The 25,867-nt window shown below is 44.0% G+C and overlaps 1 protein-coding gene across 1 annotated transcript in view; it reads left to right on the top strand.

The window, feature by feature from the left end:
• Nucleotides 1–11,949: 11,949 nt before the first annotated feature.
• Fam189a2 (family with sequence similarity 189 member A2) overlaps nucleotides 11,950–25,867 on the top strand; it is a 56,541-nt gene continuing 42,623 nt past the window's right edge. The window contains exon 1 of the mRNA XM_048332835.1: nucleotides 11,950–12,533. Coding sequence (XP_048188792.1) covers nucleotides 12,114–12,533 — 420 coding nt within the window. The 5' untranslated portion in view covers nucleotides 11,950–12,113. The remainder of the gene's footprint in view (nucleotides 12,534–25,867) is intronic.

Below are 25,867 nucleotides of genomic sequence, written 5' to 3'. Positions count from 1 at the left end.
ATTGTACTTGTGCTGCCCTGGGTCATTCAATCTGAAGATTTGTTTCTCTTTGTTCTAAGATTTGAACTTTTTTTATTCACTAAATTCCTTCCTTCTGTTTTCTCAAGTGTTTCCTCTTATAAATTCTATTTCTAAGGGACTGTGTCTCCTTTCTTTTCTGGTTTTTCTCATAGTTGTTATGAACTATCTGTTTTGTCTTGTAGGGTTTTTTTGTGATTTTTGAATTATATCTTCTAAGTTTCCTGTTAAATCTTTACTATTGCTATGACATTTGTAGTTTCCAACATCTTATTCTTGTTCTTTGTCTCTATTCCTGTTAAGAATCTTATCAAGAGTAAAGGATGTACTGTCATCTGTCATCTCATAGACAATACCAAGAATATGGTTTGATTTCCATCTTTTTCTCATTCCGTTATCATCTCTGTTTCCTTTGACTTTCTTGTTTCCATAATCTCTGCCTTGCTTGTTAGATGCACTCCTCAAATGTCTGGTGGTTTGTGGCAGCCCATTTATATTTAAACTGGAAAGTCCCAAGAAAGGAGAGCATGGAAACCATATCTAAGAGAAATGAAAAGCTGAGGGCAACAAGTTGGGACAGAAATGCACAGGGATAGAGGGACTGACATCACAGGGCTGCTGGACTTTGTTCTGGGAGTAGGTAGTCAGACACAAGCCCAACCTCAGTGAAGTAGCTTTAGTTTTATAGCTTTATATTCACCTCTAATCAAAAAGAGAAACTGGGGTGGTGGTGGCTCATGCCTATAATCTTAGGGGACTGAGACATAAAGGATTATGGTTCAAAGTCAGCCAAGCCAAAAAGTCCACGACACTCTATCACCAATTAACCAGCAAAAAGCTGGGCTAGAAGCATGGCTGAAGCATTATAGTACCAGTTATGAGCAGAAAGCCATTCAAGAGCACTAAGCCCTGATATGGAAAAAAAAGGCAGGGGAACAATACATAAGTTATTAGGTTATTTAGGCATAAAAAAACCTAAGTCTAACATTCCAAATTTTTACTGAAGGAATAATGAGAAGCTATGTCTAGCTGAAAGTAAAGTTACTATAAGAATAGAAAATGTGGCAAAATGATAAGCACAGATATGGAGACAATGCCAGCAAAATACAATATTGTGACCTCTAGAGATTGGAAAATGTGTTATTTTTTCTTTTTCTTTTTTTCAAATTTTTATTATCAAACTGATGTACAGAGAGGTTACAGTTTCATACGTTAGGCATTGGATACATTTCTTGTACTGTTTGTTACCTTGTCCCTTCCCCCAGTGTTATTTTTTCTTTAAAACAGCTTTCTGAGGACTGGGAATATGACCTGGTGGTATAGTGCTTGCCTCGTATACATGAAGCCCTGGGCTTGATTCCTCAGCACCACATATATAGAAAAAGCCAGAAGTGGCGCTATGGCTCAAGTGGTAGAGTGTGAACCTTTGGCAAAAAGAAGCCAGGGACAGTGCTCAGGCCCCGAGTTCAAGCCCCAGGACTGGCAAAAAACAAAACAAAAAACAGCCTTCTGGGGGTATAATTTCCATACCACTGCTCAATAAATTCTAGTAAATCTACACAGCGAAGCAATTTTCCCACAGTCTCATGGTAGCGCTCCTCTGTCTTATGCCAATGCCATTCATGGCTGTCTGCAATCATCCCTGTTCTCTTTCTGAGCCATGAATGAGTCTGCTCAGGTTTCTTCTATAATTTGGATTTTTCCAAAAGTGTCATAGATACCATTGAATACTATACAGTCTTTCTGGTTGGGCTTTGGTTGGGTTCATCTGAATCTTGAGTGGCCTGGCCCACAGGCCACCTATAGTACCAGCCTGACATGGATGATGCTGTTATGATCATGTGTTTTTCTCTCTGAGAATGGTACTGGAGACTGAGTGTTTAAGTCTGCTCACCAAGGACTCAACTGAATAAAATTAGAAGAGACATCCATCCTAATAGATAACCAAATCACAATCTAGAAACACAAGAAATATGAAACGCAAGGCAGTATGCCTCCTCTAAAAGTTTATAATGCCTCAATAACAGAATCAAAGTAGAGTAAAATTGCTGAAATGCCAACAATTTCAAAATTCTACTTTCTTTTTTTGTCAATGTGGGGCTTGAACTCTGGGCTTGGGTGCTGTCCCTGAACTCTTCAACTCAAGGCTAGTGTTCTAACCACTTTGAGCCATGGTGCCACTCACGGTTTTCTGGTGGTTAATTGGAGATAAGAGTCTCATGGAGTTTCTTGCCCGGGCTGGCTTTACCTCGATCCTCAGATCTCAGCCTCTTGAGCAGCTAGGATTACAGGTGCGAGCCACTGGCGAATGGCAAAATTCTACTTTCAAAAATGATCATGGAATAAAACTAGACACTGATAGTGGGAACTTTAAAGAGGAAACTTCTCAGAGAAATGCAACTTGGGAGGCCGACATAGGAAGATTGTAGTTGGAAGCCACCTCAGGCCTCTTACAGAAAAGTTACTGAGACTATCCAAGAAAAACTCAAGCATGATGGTTCCTGCTTTGTAACCTCAGCTATACAAAAGGCATAGGTAGGAAGATTATAGTTCTAAATTTTAGAAAGTGCTATAATATCCTATATGAAAAATGAGTCAAAAGGGCTGAGAGCATGGCTCAAGGGGTAAAGTGCTTAGCTAGCCAGCATGAGGTCCCAAGTGAAAATTCTAGTACCACAAAAGAAAAGAGAAACACTTCATTCTAGAAATTTCTGAACATGTAGAAACTGAAAAAAAAACAACAAAAAACCCAAACTTCCCAAGGAACCTTCCTGTGCCTTCACTCAGCTGCACTCCGTAGAGGGAGCAAAGTGGAGGTCCAACTCTCCATCCTGTAGACAGGCAAGGAGGAGCTGGGGAGAGGAGAAGGTGCTTGCTCCATTCTGGAAAGGTCTTGTGGTCATCACTAAAAGTATCTGTATGACTGAATCCTTGCTATAAATGCTCAGAATGACCGGTCTGAATTTTCAGGCACAAATGCGGTTTGTGGTTTATCTGAGATCCTCGTTTTTCCTGTCTGGCCCAATCCTTGGTGACTTTCAACTTCCCAGCTTTGTCAGTTATTTACAGAAAGAGCAATCTGATGTTAAAGTATAAAATAAAGCTTGCGGTTTATCCACTATTTCTCCTTATCTAAAGCACGGAAAATGTATAGTCATGAACTGAACTTGTGCATAGGTTTCATTTAGAAGAAATTTGTATACTCTTAGAAGTGAACACAGTCTCCCCTGGCTGTTTGTTTGTTGCAGTACTGGGGATTGAATTCAGGATCTCACACAGGTGTTCTACTGGTTGAAGCATGCCTCCTCTTCTACCTATCTCTTTAGGCACTGGGTGATTTGTCTTGTAAACAGAGCCAAGTGGTAAAAATCACTTGCCAAAATAGCTGGGAAATGGTTAAATATGCTTACTTATGTTATATGTTTTTATCACAATTTAGAAAAATGAAGATATATCTAGTTGTTAAACAGGAAAATAAGGGAAGGAAAAACCTTGGATGCGTATATTAAAGGGACAGAATGGCTTGGCCTCCAGTAAGTATGGAAATGAGCATAAATCTCCTCACAGGTGTTCAATATTTCTGTTAACGCCGTCCCTTGGTCATTCCCCATCTTCCCCCAGGCCCCACGGGCTTCTGAGGCAGAATGGAGGCTGCAGAGCTGGTCATAGGCTGGAGAAGCCAGGAGAAGACAAGAATGCCTTTTCTAGCCAGGCACTGGTGGCTTATACCTGTAATCCTATCTACTCAGGAAGCTGAGATCTGAGGATCACAGTTCAAAGCTGGCCCGGGCAGGAAAGTCCGTGAGACTCTTCAGTTAACCACCAGAAAACTGGAAGTGGTTATGTGGGTCAACATGGTAAAGTGCTAGACTTGAGCGAAAGCGCTCAGGGATATAGCACCAAGGCCCTGAGTTCAAGCCCCATGATCAACAAAAAGAAAGAAAGAAAGAGCCTTTCCCCACCTTCTCCTCCAAAGTTCTTCTGGCTTTCTTCTCCTTCCCGCTGTCCTTTCTTTCATTGGAAACCAGCCTCCAAGGGGGAAGTCCCTGGGAGCCTTGCATACACATTCAAACCTTGGCCTTCTCCCTGTGACCCAGGGATTGGTGTTTCCCAGGACCACCCTGGAAGGCTCTTCTGTCTTGAGTATTCTCCCACAGGGCTCTTGTCTTGAGTCTTACTGGACTCAGGAGAAGTCCTTTTATGACACACCATTTGGAAGAAATCCTCGGGCAGGAGTAAATCCATCAGAAGTTAAAAATATCACTGCTCATTTAAGAACACATTCTTCACTCAGCATAGCAGATGTGAGTTTGTAAACACGGCCACTGAAAGACTGGCAGGGCAAGATTACACTTTTTTTTTTTTTTTTGAAGTTTGGAGTAAAAGGATTTCAAAGCAAGCTGTTTCTGCAATTAGCCATCTGATTTGTTTATTCAGTTTGTTTATACTGTATCCCTTACCCCCCTCAAAAGAATATTCAAAGTGACAAGGATGAATGAGTTCAATAGGATTCAGAAAAAGACTAAGTCATTAGAGGGAAGAAAGAACAGGAAATTAAATGTGACTAGGGAGGTCTTGAGTCAACACAACACACGCCATAGCACTTTTGCTGGTACTGCAACTTGGGCTGACTTGGAGCTTCCTGGTGGCCTAAACAAAGAGGACAACACCATCAATGACAATTAAGCAGCCTCTGTGAATGGGACACCTGATATGCTAGCCACAGGGAGCCTGACACCAGGGCCTCAGATTCTGGATTCTGTTTCAGCTTCATTTAACACACATGTGCGTGCACAAGTATACATGTGCATATGCATGTGTACATGCACACACATTTTGTACTTTTTCATTGGAATGATTAATAATTAGGGTGTTGCTAGTCAAAGGAGACCAAAGAACTGTTTTAGACAAGAAGAGAGGGCAAGATGGGGACTGGTGGCTGACACCTGTAATTCTAGCTACTCAGGAGGCTGAGATCTGAGGATCGCGGTTCAAAGCCAGCTTAGCCAGGAAAGTCCATGAGACTCTTATCTCCAATTAGCCACAAGAAAACTGGAAGTGGTGCTGTGGCTCAAGTGGCAGAGTGCTAGCCTTGAGCACAAAGAGACTCAAAGACAGTGTCCAGGCCCTGAATTTAAGCCCCATAACTGACGGGGGGGGGGGGGGGGGGGGGCGGGGAGTAGGGGAAGGGGGAGGGTGTTGGGCGGTGAAGCAAGCAAAGAGGGGCAGGGAAGACCTGAAGCCTAAACCCTTCTCCCCCTTCTGTGATCATGAAGAGAAAGGCTGAACTCCAGAGATCTATGAGTTGTCGAAGATCTCTAAATAAGGGAAAAAGCAATGGCCACCCATCTACTCATTTGTTCATTTATTTACAGTGAAAGTTTATTAATTGCCATTTCCCAGATGCTAGTTCCAAGAGATGATGTTATAGAATAATGTAACACAAAACCCCTGCCTTCAGGGAGCTTCTATTTGACATATTGCAAACAATATAATGTCATATGGTAAGCACTAGAAACAAATCTAGGACATGAGGTTGAGAGTGAAGGAAGGGGCATATCCTATCAGATGAGGGCATCAGGAAAGGTTTGCCTGTGAAGTCAGCAGACACACTTAGAAGAAGAGCATTTCATGAAGGCCATTTGAGCAAGATGTCTAGATTTGTCATGTAGAGCTCTTTCATCAAACCATACCACCTTCTTCCTTCTTTCCTTCCTTCTTCCTTTCCTCCTTCCCTCCCTCCCTTCTTCCTTTTCTTGTTGTTGGTCTGTCTGCCTGTCTGTCTGTTGTCCTGGGGTTTGATCTCAGGGTCTTGGCACCATCCTTGAGCATTTTTTTTTTCTCAAAGCTAGTTCTCTAACCACTTGAGTCACAGCACTGCTTCCAGCTTTTTGGTGATTAATTGGAGATAAGAGTTTCATGGACTCTCCTGCTTGGGCTCTAGTTTCAAACTGTGATTCTCAGATCTTAGCCTCGTAAGTAGCTAAAATTACAAGTGTGAGCCACAGGCACCTGGCAGTTGTTAGGATTTGCATGCAGAGATGCACACAAACCTTAAGTGCATAGCATGGTGAAGTATGCATGTGTATACAGCAGAAACATCACCTAGGTATGGTCGGTCTTGAAAAACAAAACAAAACCATCCTATCAGGCCACCTAGAACTCAGTCCACAGGGCTGTGCCAGGCCCAGTTCAAGTTCCTGTGGTCTCTCCTCCAGCCTGATTGGTAGAGTATCCTACCTTCACAGAATCTAACACTGGAAGAATTGCTGGAGAGAAGGATCTCTCTCTCTCTCTCTCTCTCTCTCTCTCTCTCTTCTCTTTCATCTCTCCTATCTCTCCCCCCTCTGTCTCATACACACACACACACATATTCTCACACTCATATTTTTAGTATAGACTTTATTATATTATATAGGTATAATTTGCCTCCCTTAGAAATTTATGAGCCATAAATAATTTCAGAACAGTTTGCTTAAATTGTTTCATGTGAGACTTACATTGAAAAACATTCTCAGCATTACACTTCAGCAGTGGGCAAGGTATGGCTGCAGCTTTTCTTTGTAACAAATTAAGTCTGTCTTGGAAGCCTGAAGAATTCTTTTTTTTTTTTTTTTTTTTTTTTTGGCCAGTCCTGGGCCTTGGACTCAGGGCCTGAGCACTGTCCCTGGCTTCTTTTTGCTCAAGGCTAGCACTCTGCCACTTGAGCCACAGCGCCACTTTTGGCCATTTTCTGTATATGTGGTGCTGGGGAATCGAACCCAGGGCCTCATGTATATGAGGCAAGCTCTCTCGCCACTAGGCCATATCCCCAGCCCAGCCTAAAGAATTCTTAACAATGAGGCTGCCCTATTATTTTAGAAAAACTGTCTTATGGGCCAAGCTATGCTCGGAATTTCTTAGCTTTTGCTCAATTCATTTTTTCTCTTTCTCACTCCCTAACAAAGAAAGGTTACAGAGCCCTTTCTCTGACCTGTGGGATGTTCTCCTGGCAGCCTTCCCCATCTGCCCACCCCACCTCACACATCACAAAGCCCAGGAAAAACCTGAGCCTGTGGAACCTATGCCTTGAAGATGCTTAGAAAAGCGAGACTGGGATTTGGCCTGTACAAATAACTGTTGCATACGTAAGGGCATTTACTTACATAGTCCTTGTTCAGTGACCACAGTGAGAATGATTGAACTTGAAACTCACAGCCTGTAGGGGACTCAAATGATAGGAATAGGTGAGGCCTGACTTACCTGCATTCTACATATAAGGTCTTCAAGACCAGAGAAGCTCCAGACTGGCTGGAGGTCACAGATTGAGGGAGGAGCACCCTAGCCACTGTTATCCAGTGGATCTCTAAGTTACCTGTCTCAAATAACTGGCAGTGTTTGACAAGGGACCAACACTTTTGCAACCAACATATTTGTATATGTGTGTGCATGTGTGTGTGTGTGTGTGTGTGTGGTGTTGGGGTTTGAATTTAGGGCCTTGTACTTGCTAAGCAAGCACTCTACCATTTGAGCCATGCCCTCAGGCTTTTTTGCTTTCGTTTGATTTAGACAGGATCTCTTCCTTTTGTCCTGGCCATCTTTGGACCATGATTTTTCCAAACTCTATCTCCCTATATAAAGTAGTTGAGATTACAAGCTTGTGCCATCGTGCTTGGCCAATAAGTTTGCTTTTCAACCAACAAATTCTTCACCTTCACTTACCAACAAAACTATGGATCTAGCCCCCTCGTAAAAATAGCTGAATCAAATCCTTGAAACATTACCTACCATTTCTCTCATGTTGCTGAAATGTAGGTTTGTTAGCCCTGCGGTCCGAGTGGCTAATAATTGCATAGGTGTGGGGTGGCTTGGGCGCCTGGCTTTTCCATGCCTACTCCAGTGTCTCCCTGTGGTCTGCAGAGCTTAGTTTGAGATGGAGACTTCGAGACTCCTCCCCCACCCACTTTTTATTTACTGATTTTTGGCCATGGAAGAGCTGGAGGCAGCCAGAAAACATGTTTTGAGGGGTTTCTTCAGCATCTCCTCACAGGACAGGAATAACCTCCTTAATTAGTTGGCAAGGTGGGTCCAGGGAGGAGTGGAGAATGAGCAGGAGTGTAAATGTCTAGAACAAGCCTTCCGGGTGGGGAGTGTTGAGTGTGGGGAGTGGAATGTGGAGGGCAGGCTGGGAGGAGTGGGTGGGAGGGACACAACCTTCTTGGAATTTAACTTTGATCTTGAGGAGATCTGGCAGCTGTGCTCACCAAACAATACAATACCACTATTATAAACTTGGACTTTGGCCAATAATTAACAAAGCATCTGGATCTGTTTTCCACAGGTTCTTCCTTATTTTGATTTTTTTTAAATTTGTCTACAGCTTTATTAGGACATAGTTTCCATATTGAGGTTTTTGTTTTTTGTGTATTCACAGAATTGTAGAAGAGTTACCACAATCAGTTGTAGAACATTTTTATCTCCTTAAAAAGCAAACCTAGTTTGGTGCCAGTGGCTCAAGCTTATAATCCTAGCTACTCAAAAAGCTGAGATCTGAGGATGGAGGTTCAAAGCCAGCCCAGGCAGAAAATCCATGACTCATCTCCAATTAACCACCAAGAAACTGGAAGTGGGGCTGTGCTTTGAGCAGTAGAGCACTAACTTTGAGGGAGAAAGGCTAAATGACAGTGCCTAGGCCCTGAGGTCAAGCCACAGTACCAACACAACACACACACACACACACACACACACACACACACTTTTTTAGCTCTTACCTCTGTCTACAATCTCCCATTTCCTTCCCATACTCACTAGCCATTAAGCTACTTTCTATCTCTATGGATTTGTTTAGATAGTTCATATAACTGATCTTATATAAGATGTGATCGTCCATGCCCGGCTTCTTTCACTTAGCACATTTTCAAGGTTCACACGTTGTGGCATGTATAAATACTTCATGTGGGCTGGGGATATGGCCTAGTGGCAAGAGCGCTTGCCTCCTATACTTGAAGCCCTGGGTTCAATTCCCCAGCACCACGTATACAGAAAATGGCCAGAAGTGGCGCTGTGACTCAAGTGGCAGGGTGCTAGCCTTGGGCAAAAAGAAGCCAGGGACAGTGCTCAGGCCCTGAGGCCAAGGCCCAGGACTGGCAAAAAAAAACAAAAAACAACAAAAAAAAACAACCCAACAACAACAACAAAAATAAATACTTCATGTCTTTATTACTGAAGAAAATATTCCATTGGGTGAACATGCCATATTTTTCTATTCATTCATTCATTCATTTGACTCCTGAGTTTCTTCCATCTTTTAGCGATCATAGGTGAAACCACTATGTGTGTAGAATGTTTGTGTGGATATGTATTTTCATTTCTAAAGGTAGAATTACTAGGTCCACAGATAATTTTAACTTTTTAAGGAACTGCCAGACTGTTTTCTAAACCCCTCATCTTTTATTGTTACAATTTTTATTAACATCCACTAACAGTACAAGGGATTTCGTTGTGATTAATCCATAGACTTTAATTATGTTTCTGCTGGTTCCATGCCTCCTGCTTGATCATGGCCTCTTGCTTGATCAGTTTGCTTGCTCATGGCAGGAACTCTACCACTTGTGCCATGCCTCCAGTCCTACTTTCTACTGGTTATTTTGGAGATGGAGTCTCAAGGTCTTTTCTTCCCGTGCTGGCTTCAAACCACAATCCTCCAGATCTCAGCTTCCCGAGTAGCTAGGGTTGCAGGCCTGAACTATGGGTACCTGGGCTGACTTTCACATTTTTTTGTTTTTAAGCCAACCTGAGTTCAGTGGCTGCAAAGAACCCTGTCAGAGTTTGGTTACATGCAGCTTGTTCAAATATGGACTAAAGATTTACTGTAAGCAAGTGTTTGGGGGTGCAGAGGCCAAGCTCCAGTTACCAGGGTGTTAATGGCATACCCTTGAGGGCTATATTTATGTTCATGATAACAGAAAAAAAAAACCCACCAAACAGCTATGAATGTAGCCAATAGCAAAAAGGGAGGGAAAAGAAAAGGTGGAATGGGAAGAAATGATAGTACAATAACGCTTAGTTAGTAGTAGCTTTAGAGAAAGTTCTTTCAGTGGCCTTATGAAATGAATAAAGCTACTAGGTAAAAACCACCCTGCATCTTCTCTGCAGAGAAAAGACAAAAATTTTGAGCATTTAGAAATATTTCAGCATTGTATTAAGTACAAAATATGTGTGAAGAAACACACAAATATTAAGTGAACTCCAACTTTTCCGAATGACTCTTAGCTCTCTAAGTAGCACACACACATTAAGAAATGGATTGTCACCAGCACTCTTGCCTCACCCCGCCCCCCCTGCTTTCCAGTGTAACTATCTGCAAGAGAAGGAGGATATCCTGACTTCTAACACCAACATTCTTAGACACAGGAATGTATTTTTAATGGCCAGTTTCAGGTGTCAAGGACAGGCCAATAGGATAGATTTGCTTAGCTGGGAGAATGTCTTAAGACTCTGGCTGACTTGACTCTATTGCATGGTGTAATAATACATTCTTTAAATACTTTAAAGCCTGTCTATACAATAAGAGATATAACCTTAGCACAAAGAAACTTTTATTTTGTCATTACCTGAAATTTAAGTGCATACACGACAGGTGCTCGCTCTTTCTTCCTTCTTTTTTCTTTCTTTCCTCCCTCCCTCTCCTCCTCCCTCCCTCCCATCCTCCCTCCTTTCTTTCCTTTCTCTCTCCTTCCTTCCTTCCTTCCTTCCTTCCTTCCTTCCTTCCTTCCTTCCTTCCTTCCTTCCTTCCTTCCTTCCTTCCTTCCTTCCTCCCATTAACTGTGTGAAAACAACAGACTTTAAACATTAATTGACAAAGACCTCTCCATTTCCCAGTAGGCTCAGTTTATTCCCAAGAGTAGGCTGATAGGAAGTCCCATGGACCATTAATCATGAGCACTTTAATAATTTAAAAAGTGTGTATGTAAACACAAACACATTAGCAGAGGATCACATTGTGGCTTGAAGTAAGTAATGACCAAAAATAAATACAACCTTCACAAGCAGAGCAGGAAAAATGGTAAGCATTTCTCTTGGGGAAATTATCTTCCCAGACCCTCAGGAAGGTCTTGCCAATAAAAAGAAGCTTTGTTGTGATATTGAGACGGGATGCAAACTGATACGTTCTTATCTGGGGGCGGGGGAGGAAATCCATTTTAATCTGGTTCTATCAGGGGAAAAAATCCCTCACAATCATTTTATGTATGCCACTTCGGATATGTTAGGGGCAAGGTTATTACTGGGGGGGTGGGGGTAGGATCATTTTGCAAAGGTGGATCATTTCTTTGAAAAAGCTCTCATGTTGTTTCACAAATTACCAAAGCAGATTCCGATTTTATTATTAGGCTACTTTTCTGGGAAGTTTGGTTGTCTATTGTTCCATTGTTCCATCTGGTGATGCTAATTAGCTCCTGGAGTCCTAGCCAGGGCAGTGTAACCCAGGCCACGTGGGGCTGGGCGGCCCAAGTTCTTCCTTTGGGGAAATAAAGTCACTCTCCACAGCCCCCCTGGGCCCCTAGTTGGCTTCCAGAAAAGCACCCCCCACCCCACTCCAGACAGCTAGGTGAAGATCGGCCTCATCCTTCCCTGAGTCCTTGGTTTAAAACTTCTCTGCCTCGGGTCGCCCCGCAGCCCCGCTCCGTTCGTATGGTGGGGTGGGGTGGGGAGCATTTAAAGGTGGCCCGGGTCCTTCCCTTGGCTGGACGCTTTTGGTCACATCTGGGCGGGTGGGGACCAGTCTTTGGCCAGCTCCTGGGGGCTCTAGGGACCCGTCCCGGGCTGGGCGGGGACCCCGAGGGGAGGTCGTGGCGCACTTGTGGGGCGCGCGGGGGTGAGGGCGAGGGTGGGCTCGGGCCGGGTGGGGTGGAGGCGGACCCGGGGACGGCAGGTGGGTGCGGCCGGCGGGAGCCGCGGCGGTGGCGACCGCGAGTGGTGGTTGGGCCGTGCGCATTTCCTTCCCTCCCCCCTGGGCGCGGATCCCGCCCGCGGTGCCCAGTGCGCGGCGCCCTCGGATCCGCCCGGCTCCCGGTCTCCTCCCCGCCATCGCCGGTCGCTCCGGTCCCCGCCCGTCCATGTCTCTGCCCGTGGTGCTCCCGGGCTCTTGCTGCCCGGTCGCGGGGCTTTCGGGGGGTCCTCAGTCCGGGGGCCCAGGCACAGCGGCCGCCACCGCCCAGGAGCCGCCGCTGCCCCCGTTGCGGCCGCGCTGGTCCCGGAGCGCGCTGCAGCCCCCGGCGCGGCCTCGCTGCGCCGCCACCGCGGTCACCGCCGGGGTTCTGGCCGCGCCGCCCGCGCTGTCCTCCCGCCGGGCCGCCGCCTCCGCCGCCGCCGTCGCCGGCCCCGGCTCCGCGCTGCTGCCCGCCCGCCCGCTGCTGTCGCTCGGGCTGCTGCAGCTGATCCTGGGCTGCTGCATGGTGGCGCTCAGCTTCGGGGCGCTGTCTCTGAGCAGCTCCCCGCAGGTGAAGAACTCGTGCCCGTTCTGGGCTGGCTCTTCGGTGAGTACCGCGTGCGCGGGACCCCGCTGGCCTTGGTTAGGTCCGCTCCGGCAATCAAGGGGCTCAGGTCAGTCCCCTCCGCTGTCCTTCGATTGCCACCTCTCCCCCCGTATCCCTGGGCTACATTCAGGGGAGCGCAGACTCGCACACCATTTGAAGATGGGGGGATATTCAGTGTGGGGTAGAGATAGTCAAATTCAAGGGTGCATGGGGGCGGGCACCTGGGCACGGCCCATTCTTCTCAAGCTAAAGGATTGTATTGTCCGCGTCATGTTATTAGCATAAAACAAAGAGATCCAACTCTCTGAGAGACTGGAAGGAAGAGGCAGGATGGCATGAAAGCAAGAGGACAATGATTAAAAACTTTTTTTTTTTTGACTCCCGTGTATTTACCGCATGGACAGTCAGCTGCGACGGGCAGAGTGTTTTTTGTTTTTTTTTTTAAATCTTTTGTTCACTAATGTATCCTCGAATATGATGGCTGGATTTGTGGGATGGACAGAGTGACAAGTGACGGACAGGGGCACATCACTTGGTTTTATTCCTTGTTAAGAAACCCAGAATTGTGGAAAGTGCCTGGTGTTGGATGGCTCCACTCTTATTTGAGAAAGTGGTAATGAGAGGGTGCATGTAACTCACTGCCTGCTTGTACCTGGTCATTTAGTAAAGGCCTCAGTCGGGAGGGGAGGCCACGGTGCACTTGCAGGCTGCTCTGCACAATCTGATTCTCAAGAAATAGAACCTGTCATTATGGATGAGCACCAGGAATGTGGGGCAGATGGCTGGAGAAGTCTGCCCTGTTCAGGACCCAGTTCTGAGCTTGTCTAGTGAGGAATATTGATCCCCAGAGAAGCCTAGCCACCAGCCAGCCAGCAAAGCCTGCCAGCCAGCAAGTGTTTGTCTCCACTGAATGTGGGCTTCTCACCCCTGCCTCCTTCCTGAGACTTTTACCAGTTGCAAGACACATTCAGTTTCGGGAGGGTTTGCAGGCACTGAGAAAATGTGTTCACAGGTCTTTGGAATGCTTGTAGAGGATCAGTAAAGTAAATGATAGATCTGTGAACTAATGCAACCTGATAGTATGGCAATTTCTATAGTTTTTACAACTATCTGCAGTGAGGAAACATCTGTACCTGTAGAAACTGCCCTTAAAGGTTCACACATGCTCAACTTCAAGACCAATATTTAAGAGTGTAGGGAACACTCGTTAAACCTAGAGTAATTGCTTCAATGAAAACCTTAAGAACAGGCTGGGAATATGGCCTAGTGGTAAAGTGCTTGCCTCACATACATGAAGCCCTGGGTTCCATTCCTCAGCATCACATAAATAGAAAAAGCCAGAAAAAAAAAAAAAGAAGAAGAAGCAGCAGCAGCAGCAGCAGCAGCAGCAGCTAGGGACAGTGCTCAGGCCCTCAGTCCCAAGCCCCAGGACTGGCAAAAAAAGAAAAGGTAGAAAATTTGTTTTGGGGCTGGGAATGCGGCTTAGTGGTAGAGTGCTTGCCTAGTATGCATGAAGCCCTGGTTTCTATTCCTTAGCACCACATACAAAGACAAAGCCAGAAGTGGCGCTGTGGCTCAAGTGGTAGAGTGCTAGCCTTGAGCAAAAAGAAGCCAGGCAGAGTACTCAGGCCCTGAGTCCAAGCCCTAGGACTGGCAAAAAAAAAAAAGAAAAGAAAACCTTAAGAACAGCAGGTTCCTTGAGTCTGACCTGAAATTTTTGTACTTCCTCTGGTGCTAATCTACTCTTCTTTTGAAATACTCTGAGGTTGGATGATCATATTAATAGCTATCTGTCCGGTGTTATGTATGGGGAGTGAAACTCACAATTTGTGCATCATTGGGACAAAAATCCCATGTCTATGGCCCTGCCCCAGGACCCTGCCATTGTTTTCTGGAAACTGCCAAAGGCTAGGTATTCCAAGCAGGGTAGGAATTATATCCCTTTGTCTCTCTGCACCACTTGCCTGATGACATTCAGCCAAATGGTTAGCTGTGTTTTGTTCCTTGACATACCATGGGCCTTATGTAAATTTTAAATTTCTTATGTAATTTTAAAATTCAAATGTAATTTTTAAATTATTATTATTTATTAGTAATACTCTTTGTAAAATCACAATCTATGTGTTCTCAAAGATAGCTAGTTTAGGGATATTAAAAATTATTCTCTCGTGTGTGTGTGTGTGTGTGTGTACATGTGTGCGTGCACATGGGTGCATGCACGTCAGTATGAGGGCTTGAACTCAATGCCTGCCTGGGCACTGCCCCTTAGCTTTTCTTTTGTTCCAGGCTGGCACTCCATCACTTGAGACACAGGTACACTTCTGGATTTTTGGTGTTTAATTGGAGATAAGAGTCTCACAGACTATTCTGCCTGGGCTGGCTTTGAACCTGTCTTCATAGCTCAGCTTCCTGAGTAGCTAGGATAATAGGCATGAGCTGTTACTACTCGGCTGATTTTCTTTTTCTCATATAATTTTCAAATCTGAAAGTTTCTTTTTGAGAATTATTTCAGAGGTAAATAAATGCTCTTAGATGCCAGCTGAGCTGCAGTTGGATTTGATGAAGTATAAAACAGGTTATCAGAAGGAGATGAAGGCCAGTTCTCTGGGCTTGTCTATGGACATGTCCTTATCCTTGGATTGGACCAAACAGAGAAGGGAGGCACAGAGAAGGAAGCAGGGGTTTAGGATTGGATTGGGGCCTCTCTCTCTCTCTCTCTCTCTCTCTCTCTCTCTCTCTCTCTCTCTCTCTCTCTCTCTCTCTTTCTCTCTCCCTCTCTCTCCTGTCTGTCATAGGGCTGGAACTCAAGGCCTGGGCATTGGCCCTGATCAGGCTCTTTCACTCATGGCTAGTGCTCTACCACTTTGAGCCATAGTGCCACTTCCAGTTTTCTGGTGGCTAATTGGAGATAAGACATACAGACTTTCCTGCCTGGGCTGGCTTCGAACTGCAATCCTCAGATCTCACCCTGGTGAGTAGCTAAGATTACAGGCCTGAGCCACCAGCTTCTGGCCTCTGGATTGTCTCTGATGCCAGGGTCAGGAAGAAACCCTATAATGTCTTTTCCTTTGTTTTGTGACACATTCCTGACATCAATCTCAGAGTTTGCAAAATTACAACAGGACCAATGGATGTAATTACAGAACAACAAAATGAGATTTAAAGAAGGTACTATCCGAATACTATGATTTTCTTGATATCTTCGGATAAAAAAGTATGTCATGTTTTGAATTTTGAATTTATGCAGATGAGAGAAGTTTATTTTTTAATCCCTGTATTATAGGAGTTCTAGACTTATACAAACACTACAACAAACTCATAGACAGTCCTCACTTTGTTTCAACAGGAGTTTCACCTGTTCTGTACTCCATCCTGGGCTCTTCTGCTTTCACCCCTGAGTGTTCTGGTACATTCCAGAAGCATGGGTGGGAATTAGGTCCAGTCCATTTGTCAGATGAAGTTCCCTTTTTTTTTTTGCCAGTCCTGGGCCTTGGACTCAGGGCCTGAGCACTGTCCCTGGCTTCTTTTTGCTCAAGGCTAGCACTCTACCACTTGAGCCACAGTGCCACTTCTGGCTGTTTTTGGTATATGTGGTGCTGGGGAGTCAAACCCAGGGCTTCATGTATACGAGACAAGCACTCTTGCCACTAGGCTATATCCCCAGCCCCCTCCCCCATTTTGTTTTGAATCAAAGCTCAGGCATCTCATCATTCCATGTATAAATATTTCAGTGTGTGTGTGTGTGTGTGTGTGTGTGTGTGTGTATACATTTTAAAGAGATTTAAATGATTAAGAGGAGGCGTTTATCTTAGGCATTTTGTATGCAATTATAATTTTGAGCTTTTAAAAATATATAACTTTACTGCTATTATTAAGGTGCTGTGCAGAGACATCACTATATCATAAGTCAGATCATAAGTACAATTCTTTGTAGGCAGTATTTCCCAGTTTTCCCCCTCCCATCCCTGCTCACAAGTTATGTAGTTTATTTTCCACATACTGTATACTATGACGACTACTTCGGTTTATCCTTTCTTCCTTCATTTCTGCACCCCTCTTCCTCCATGTTCCCTTTCCAAGAATTAACTTTGATAAATAATATTTTAAATGTTTAGAGGAGTTAGGCCTTTAAGTTTCAATGTATATTTTTAAAAAGATCATGTAAACCGGGTACTGGTTGCTCACCCCTGTAGTTCTAACTACTCAGGAGGCTGAGATAGGAGGATTGTGGGTTTGAAGTCAACTCCAGGAAGAAAAGTCCCTGTGAAACTAATCTCCAATTTACTACTCAAAACCCAGAAGTGGAGCTGTTGCTTAAAGTGATAGAGTCTGCTAGCCTTGAGCAAAAGAGCTCAGGGACAGTGCCTAGGCCCTGAGTTCAAACCTCATGACTAAATAAATAAATAAATAAATAAGAAAGAAGATCATGTAGACAGCATTGTGAGATTCTGAGAAGTGAGCAAGAAGTCTTAAATGCCCCTGGTATTTTGTACTTCATTCTGTTTTGGGTTTTGTTTTTTTGCCAGTCCCAAGGCTTGGTCCCAGGGCCTGAGTACTATCCCTGGCTTCTTTTTGCTCAAGGCTAGCACTCTGCCACTTGAGCCACAGCACCACTTCTGGCCGTTTTCTATATATGTGGTGCTGTGGAATCCAGTCCAGGGCTTCATGTATACGAGGCAAGCAGTCTTGCTACTAGGCCTTATTTCCAGCCCTGTACTTCATTCTGAAAAACACTGATATCTCAACAAATGTGTCCATGAATCCAGGGCCAGCCACCGTGGCTCCTGCCATACTTCATGGCAGACACTGGATATAACATTAGGCATTAACTATTTCAGCGCAGAGCCAGGCACTGATGGCACATGCCTGTAATACTAGCTGTTCAGAAGGCTGAGATCTGAGAATTGCAGTTTGAAGCCAGCCCTGACAAATCTGTGAGACTCTTGTATCTCCAGCCCAAAGCCGGAAGTGAGGTATAGCTCAAGTGGTAGAGGGCCAGACTTGAGCAGAAAAAGCCAAATGAGAGTTTGAGGCTGAGTTCAAGCCCAGCACTGGAATGAAACAAAGCAAATCTCTCAAGAATATATTTCTAAAAAGAAATATGGTATACTTCAAGTAATTCAGGTCCTTAAATTAAGTGGGGTTTTTTCTTTTTAAGTTTTAGAAAAAGAGCTCAAAATTATAGCTGAGGACTGCAGAAATAATAATAATAATAAAGATCAGTATTGCTAATATTTTTCATTTAGACTTACATGTCATGGAAGTTATCTGAGTACCATTCCATAGATATTCAGTAAATTCAGTCATGCAGTCATCATCACTCTCACTTTCAGAAAACGTTCTCTTTTTTCTTTTTTGGTTGGAAACTTTTCATCACCTACAAAAGTTATCAGCAGTTCCTCCCTTTTCTCTTTTCTTCCCTTTGCCCCACTGACTATCCAGGCCCTCCCTAATTGACCCCTGTGCTTTTTCTATGGACTTGTCTGTTCTGCAGGGTTCATATAAATGAGATCACATAATACGGAATCTTCCGTGACTCACTCTCTTTTACTTCCTATATTGTCCAGGTTCACCTAGTTTTGTGCCATTCATCAATAGTTTATTCCTATCAATTGTGGAGTGATATTCCATTGTATGGGCATACCATGTTTATAGGACCCTCAAAATTTCTTTGTTCTTTCTTCTCCCTCCCTTCTACCACTTCCTTTTCTCCCTCCCCTTTTGTCTTCATTTATCTTTTCCCTCCTGTCTCCCCTCCCTTCTTCCCTCCCTTTCTCAGCAGTGGGGCTTGAATTCAGGGTTGTGTGCCTGCTCTACCACTGAGCTGCTCCTCCAGCCCCACTTAGAATCTCTATTACGGGCACTTGAGTCGAAGTGTCAATTCAATCTAATGTACTCAAGACTATGTATGGACTATTGCATTCCTCATATTTCAAACTTCTGATGACTATTGGGTACTCTGTGGTAGTAAACTGACAAATCTTGGCTTTTGAAAAAAATTGGTTATTTATTTGATATGTAATTAGGTTGCAGGGACAAATATTCATTTGAAGATGCTATTTTGTTAACCAACATAATTAAAGGATATTTCTCCTTAAGTGCGCTTATAAGGTTTTTCACTCTGGAAGCCTGCAGTTTTTGAGGCTGCCTCCATTTTCCTGAATATCAAAGAGATATTTTATCTGTTAAAAAATACATTTAAGAATTAACTCCTATAAAGAATCTTCTCCCATATATTCAACAGCTTGAAGGGAGTATTTGAGTACTCTATCATTTTTTTCCCATTACCTTTGGTAAATGACTCAGAATATAATAATTCCCAAAGTTCAGGATACTAAGAGATGAGCTATCTTTAAAACAATCTGTAAACTGGGTGTGGTGGCATATACTTATAATCCCAGATGAGACCAGAGGACTGAGAGTTCCAGACTAGTCTGAGGCACACAGTTAGGACCCAAACTTAAAAGCAAACAAAGCCTGCAACAATGGCAATTACAAAACAACCTGCAGTAGGGAGTTGAGGGAGGATCTCAGTGTCCATGACCAAGCCTTGTCCTGGTTCTCAGATGGGGATTGTGTTTAATGAATATTAATTAGATCCCACTGGGATTGTGGGAGGCCCAGCCTACCACACTGGGCTAGACTTAATTAAAGACTAGAGAGAACACTGGTTTGTTTAATGACTGTGATGACACCCATAATCCCTTGCAGCTACTTCAGGCAAGTGACAGAAAGGTGGTTATTGGATTTTGTTCTTCTCAGAGAACTGGAATAGCCTTTATCACCACACACATTTATTTCCCTCTGCTTTAAGGCAATGATCTAAATTATGATGAATCTCTTTCTTGAGTTCATGATTTGGGGGCAAAATTCCGCTTTCTTAAAAGAAAACTTGACCTTGGTGAACTTTAAAATCAGTCTTTTAATAAAGATTGTGATAATGAAACATAAAGAACAAATGAACAGTCCAAGGAAAAGCTAACATAAACACTGTGAACTCCCTAAGAATTAAATAATAGTAAATATAAATATATACACATCAAATGCTACTTTAGGATTTAAGGCATATTTTATTTTTTTATTAAATTTTATTGACAAGGTGATGTGCAGAGGGGGTACAGTTACACAATAAGGTAGTGAGTACACTTCTTGTCATATTTGTTGCACCCTCCCTCATTTTTCTTTGCCTTCCTAAATCATATACATTAACTACATCGGGTAAGCCAAAGGAAATCCACCTACAGCATTAAATGTAACAACAACAATAGAATCCTCCTGTGTCCTTCTCTTGGAGTTCTTTTTGCTTATCCTAATTTAAGGCAAATTTTAAATACAGCTTTTTTTTTTTTTTTTTTTTTTTTTTTTTTTGCCAGTCCCGGGGCTTGAACTAAGGTAAGGGCCTGGGCACTGTCTCTGAGCTTCTTTTGCTCAAGGTTAGCGCTTTATCACTTAAGCCACAGTACCACTTCTGGCCTTTTCTGTTTATGTGGTACTAAGGAATCGAATCCCTGGCTTCCTGCATGCTAGGCAAGCACTCTACTACTAACCCACATTCCCAGCCCCCTTAAATATAGGTTTTAGAGAACATTTTCTTCACTCCTTTATTTTACTTGACAGCAGGATCATGTTTATCAGTTCTGCACCTTGCTTAAGTGTTTGAACCCCAGCCTAAGTTGCTCATCTGTAAAATGCGTGGGATGGTTCCTGCCTCAGAATTGGTTTTGGAAAGTGTAAATGTTATGGGGGTTAGAGGGAGGGGATTCCCTATCCCTCCAAGAGTCCACCATTCAGAGACAGTCTCAAGCAAAAAGATGAATTTATTGGAGAAGCATAAAGCGAACTGACCGGCCAAGGACACAGCACAGACTCCGGAGCTGAAACCACGCTAGCGAAAAGTGGGCTGATGGCCAGGGACACAGTACAGACTTGGGAGCTGCCACCATGACCCGAACAGTCCTCAAACTAGGTTTATAAAGGTAAAAGTGTAGCACAGATGTAGGAGGTTGATGCAGGGGGTAGAGCAAGCAACAAGTTAAGCAAGCCATTTACAGAAGCAGAATTTTGGGGTCAGGTTGCCCTAATAATCAAGATGGAGTCAGCTTTATTCCCTCCAACATTTCCTACCATGTTTCCCTAGTCAAGATGAAGTCAGCTCTACAACATAAACAGAAAATGTATAAGAAAGTGCCTAAAGCTAGCTGTAACACCAGGCTAGACACATGGAGAACCCGCCATGTTTTTAAACACCAAGGCAATTTTCAAAGTAAAGCCAATAGGATGTTTTGTATTTTTGCAGGGCATGTTAAAAAAACAACAAAACAGCCCAAACTATCCTGTATATATTAGAAATAGCCAGTTGCCTGCTCTTTCAGTTTTTTAAATGACTTGTGCTAGGAAGGGAAGAATTTCTCTTCCCTCCTTATCCTTCCCCTCCTCTTTCCTCTTCCCCTTCCCCTCTTCCTCCCCCCTCTTCTACCCCTCTTCCTCTCTTCTCTCTTCCTCCTCTCCCCCTCAAATTTTTCACTTGCCTCTAAAAACAATAGGGCAAGATAGATTGTTGAAGGTATGTGTGTGTTTGTGTGCTTATTTACAGGGTAAACATGAGATATTAACAGCAAGTCTGGGTGGGGGGTGGGAATCTCTCTGTTTAGATATTGCAGCTTTTGACAAAGGATCCAGAACATTTTTGCCTGAAGGCATGTTAGCGGATTAGCCAGGAAAATAGGGCAGTGGATTTATAAGCTTTTGATCTTAATGATTTGGCTTTTAAGCTGGCAAATGAAGGCACCATGAACAATATTCAGTGGTGAGGGTGGAGTAGCTCAGAGGCCTCTTTGCATTATCAGAAAAAAGAAAAGTCTCTGCTTTACTGCAATCTGCAAGGAATGGGTTTTGAGTGAGTGAAAGAAAATTTGCATGCAATCACATGATAATCATGTAAAGGAAGTTAGAATCTGGAACACCCGTTCTTGCCCATCCATTCCAGGCAGGCTGTGCCTGGGGCTGAAAGAGGATTGCTGATGTATGGGGGGGGGGGGGGGGGGGGAGAGAAGCATGTCCAGGGTTCCACAATCACCTCAATCTCCTATTCCTCCCTCCCTCCCACCCTCCCTCCCTCCCTCCCTCCCTCCCTCCCTCCCTCCCTCCCTCCTTTCCTTCCTTGACTTGAGTGTCTCGAGCAAGATGTACTTGCCCAAACACTCTGGAGAGAGACAGTTGCACATCTAGTCAGATGGTGTAAAGGGAACCAGGGCAGGCCCTGGCTGAGGGCTCATCTTGACTCCTTTCTGATAAAGCTCCAGCCCTCACAGGATACTCTGCCCCTTTCTTTCTTTCCTCGAATTTGTGACGGAATGAATTCATGAGTTCCATTCCTGTTTGAGACCAGCCGGGGCATCCATTCCCTAGGTCTTGAATTCTTTAAAATCTCATCTCAGCTGAGTACTAGTGGCTCTGACTGTGATCCTAGCTTCACAGGCTGAGAGATCAGGAGGATAATGATTCTAGGCCAGCCAAGGCAGAGAAGTCCTCAAGCCTCCATCCCTAAAATAACCAGCTAAAAGCATGGCTGAAGGTAGATAGTTCAAGTGGTAGAATGCCCAGCGTATAAACCTTAAGTATGCTTTTATTAAGAAAAGAGACTACTTACCTCCGGTGTATCACTTCTGATATTGCTTTCATTGCAGAGACTCCATCGCTCCTGCCTGTGTTTATGCTTTTCTCCTCCCCAGGCACAGGGAATTATTGGAATAGGGAAAGAGCAACTGCCCTGCACGAGGGGAAGGCAAGTGAGCACATGTGTAATATAGGCACAGCCCACATGTGTCATGGGTCAGGGAGCAATATCCTAATGGAACTCAGGGAATGCATGGTTGTAGTCCCTGGTGGATGGGGCTTGGGAAAAGGTGGAATGGGGTGAACGGCAGTGGGCAGCTGCAGTTCCCATGTGGTACTGGGATGCAATTTTCTACTGCCTCCTCACTCCCAGTTTCCTACAGGGAGGGAACAGGCGATTCTTACAGTGATGATGGAATTTGTCATCCAGTCCCTGAATTTGGCATATGTCTTGACTTTCTCATTTAATAGTGCTCTGTGCACTTTATATTTCTTTCCACCAACATCACAAGCATCATTGTTACAACATTTTGAGGTTATTAACATTTTTACCTGCGATATGCATTTTAGGCATAATATAATTATGTTATATATTATACAACATATATAATGCATAATATGATATAAATATTATACTTAACATAATGTTTCTATATAAAATATAGATATAAATTTGTGCTGGTACTGGGACTTGAACTTTGGGCCTCCTGCTCTTGCTTGGCTTTTTCTTTTTCTTTTTTTTTTTTTGCCAGTCCTGGGGCTTGGACTCAGGGCCTGAGCACTGTCCCTGGCTTTTTTTTGCTCAAGGCTAGCACTCTGCCACTTGAACCACAGCGCCCCTTCTGGCCATTTTCTGTATATGTGGTGCTGGGGAATCAAACCCAGGGCCTCATGTATATGAGGCAGGCACTCTTGCCACTAGGCCATATCCCCAGCCCTGCTTTTTCTTTTTCTTTGCTGGGGCTTGAACTTAGGGTCTAGGTGCTGTCCTTGAGCCTCTTTGTGCTCTACGCTACTGCTCTACTACTTAAGCCACTTCCGGCCTTTTCTGAGTTTACTGGAGATAAGAGTCTTTCCAGCCTGGGCTTACTACAAACCTCCATCCTTAGATCTCAGCCTCCTGAGTAGCTAGATTACAGATGTGAACTACCGGTGAGCTACACCTCTATTCCTTATTTTATACATACTAAAAAAAACACATTTTCTGGGGTTTGTTGTTAGTATATGTAGACAAAATGTCATTTCTCAAGGAAGAAACAAAGAGTATAGTTTTTTGTTTGTCTCAAAGGCCCTTTGTTTGAAATAACACTAATACCTGTCATAATCTATTAGAATGAAAATATAAGCACCTTTTACCTTAACTCCATTCTTGATACTTTATCCACCTGTCCAGTAGAAATGAAAGCTCTTTGTGTGTGTGTGTGTGTGTGTGTGTGTGTGTGTGTGTGTGTGCGTGTGGTACTGGGTTTGCGTTCAGGGCCTTGTGTATGTTAGGGAGGTGCTCTACCATGTTAAGCCATGTCCCCAGCCCAAAGCACTTGTTTTGAAAGATAACTGTCCCTAGACATTTACACATTATTGTTGTGAAGGGAAAACTAGAAATGAGTAAGTTTCATGAATATGGAAATGGCTGAATGCATTGTGGAGAGCCACACAATGGGGTGTTCTGCCACCATTTAGCTGAAATGAATCACAGCTAACCCAGGGACTCAGAGATTTTCCTGAAGTATTTTTTTGCCCTCCCCCCCCCCCCCAAAGAGGAGGCAGGAACAGTATATATTTTATGATCTATTTTTTTTTCTTTTGTAGAAATCACATTCCTGTGCATAGGAGTACATACACATCCCAGTGGGAGTATTTGAGGATGAGAATTTAAAGAGCAAATGCTGGGTGCTGGTGAAACACACCTATAATCCTAGCTACTCAAGAGACTGAGATCTGAGGATTGAGGTTCGAAGCCAGCCTGGACAGGAAAGTCTGAGGAATTCTTATTTCCAGTTAACCAGCAAAAAGCTAGAGGTGGCAGTGTGGCTCAAGTGGTAGAGTGTCAACCTTGAGTAAAAAAGCCAGACAAGAGCATGCAGTCCTGAGTTCAAACTCTAGTATACACATGCACACGGGTTTACACAGCAAATACATACATAAGTAGAATGTGCAGATGTATGAAACTGTGAACCTGGAAAAGGTGGGAAGCCGTGGGGGAGGATGTGTGAAGTACAGCTTAGAGTATTTATTTTATGGTATTTTCTGTTTGGAGCTGGACACTTCGTGGCAACAATATTGTTTGAATGGCCAAAGTAGTGCTCCATAAAGCTGAACCTCAGGGGTCTATATTCAGAGAGGCTGGTAACAAACACCAATGAATTATTCAAATCACAGTTATCGCAGGCAGTTTGTGTTTCCCTCAAGAGCAGTGACATTTCCAGCTCTGTGCTCACAAAAGCCACGTACATTTCGTCAGCCAAGTCCAGTGGGCAACAGGGTGGGTGGATGGGTGAGTAGCACTGTACATGTGGAAGGATATGCATGTATGTATATACATGCACACATACTCATGCACCCATGTGCACACACACACACACACACATACACATGCCTCATACTGTATGTCTACCTACATGCTGGATCTTAGCATTCTGAGCAATCTCTCCACACAATGAGGTCAATGTTTGCACTCAAAGAGACCTCAGAGAGGGTTTCCTTCACTTACACATTTCCCAAAGTGAGGGCCAAGATGGGGAATGATGGGCCAAGTTCAGAGCACTAACTTTTGGAATGAAGGAGGGTCAAGCCCTGGGATCAGGGATCCCAGCTCTGCATGAAAAGTAGACATGGCCCCCATACATGGAGTGGGACACATCGGCTCTGAGTGTTGAGGCCGCATCCTGTTAGAGGTAGAGGGACTGCAGTGGTACAGTGCCTGAGGGACAGATAAGACAATTAGGCCCAGATCCATAGAGAGAAGTCACCTAGTGTTGGGAATATGGCCTAGTGGTAGAGTGCTTGCCTTGTATACATGAAGTCCTGGGTTCGATTCCTCAGCACCACATATATAGAAATAGCCAGAAGTGGCGCTGTGGCTCAAGTGGTGGAGTGCTAGCCTTGAGCAAAAAGAAGCCAGGGACAGTGCTCAGGCCCTGAGTTTAAGCCCCAGGACTGGCAAAAAAAAAAAAAAAAAAAAAAAAAAGAAAGAAAGAAAGAATGAGAAGTCACCTGCCTGTCTGTCCACATGTGTTTTTAGTCTTTGCTACTGAAAGGCAGACCTGTGCCCTCACTGATGTGGTGCTGTGAAATGATGAGCCCTGGGTTTGTGGGCGTGGGCCTATGTGGTTTGTAGTTAAGCAGAGATGGTGAGCTGGCACGTGGGAAGGATCTTGGTAAGAAAAGTACCATCAAAGAGACCCTAGCCCACCTGCACTCAGCAGACACTCTTTAGTGCACCAACGTACATGTTGGATATACTCCACATGTGCCCCACATGTTGGATGGATGTGCTTGGGCCTGAGGAATTCCTTTAATTTTTCTCTCTCTTTCTCCTTTCCTTCCTTCTTTTCTTTCTTTTTAAATGATAAAGGTTATGTACAGAGGGGTTACCATTTCATAAATCAGGTGATGAATACCTTTTTTAAATTTTGTCAGTTGTGGGGCTTGAACTCAGGGCCTGGGTGTTGTCCCTGAATTCTTTCGTTCAAGGCTATTACACCACCACTTTGAACCAC

The sequence above is a fragment of the Perognathus longimembris genome, chromosome 1, assembly GCF_023159225.1.
Source record: "Perognathus longimembris pacificus isolate PPM17 chromosome 1, ASM2315922v1, whole genome shotgun sequence".
Classification (NCBI taxonomy): domain Eukaryota; kingdom Metazoa; phylum Chordata; class Mammalia; order Rodentia; family Heteromyidae; genus Perognathus; species Perognathus longimembris.
Note: the sequence above shows the minus strand (reverse complement) of the source record. Positions and strands in the feature narration are given on the sequence as shown.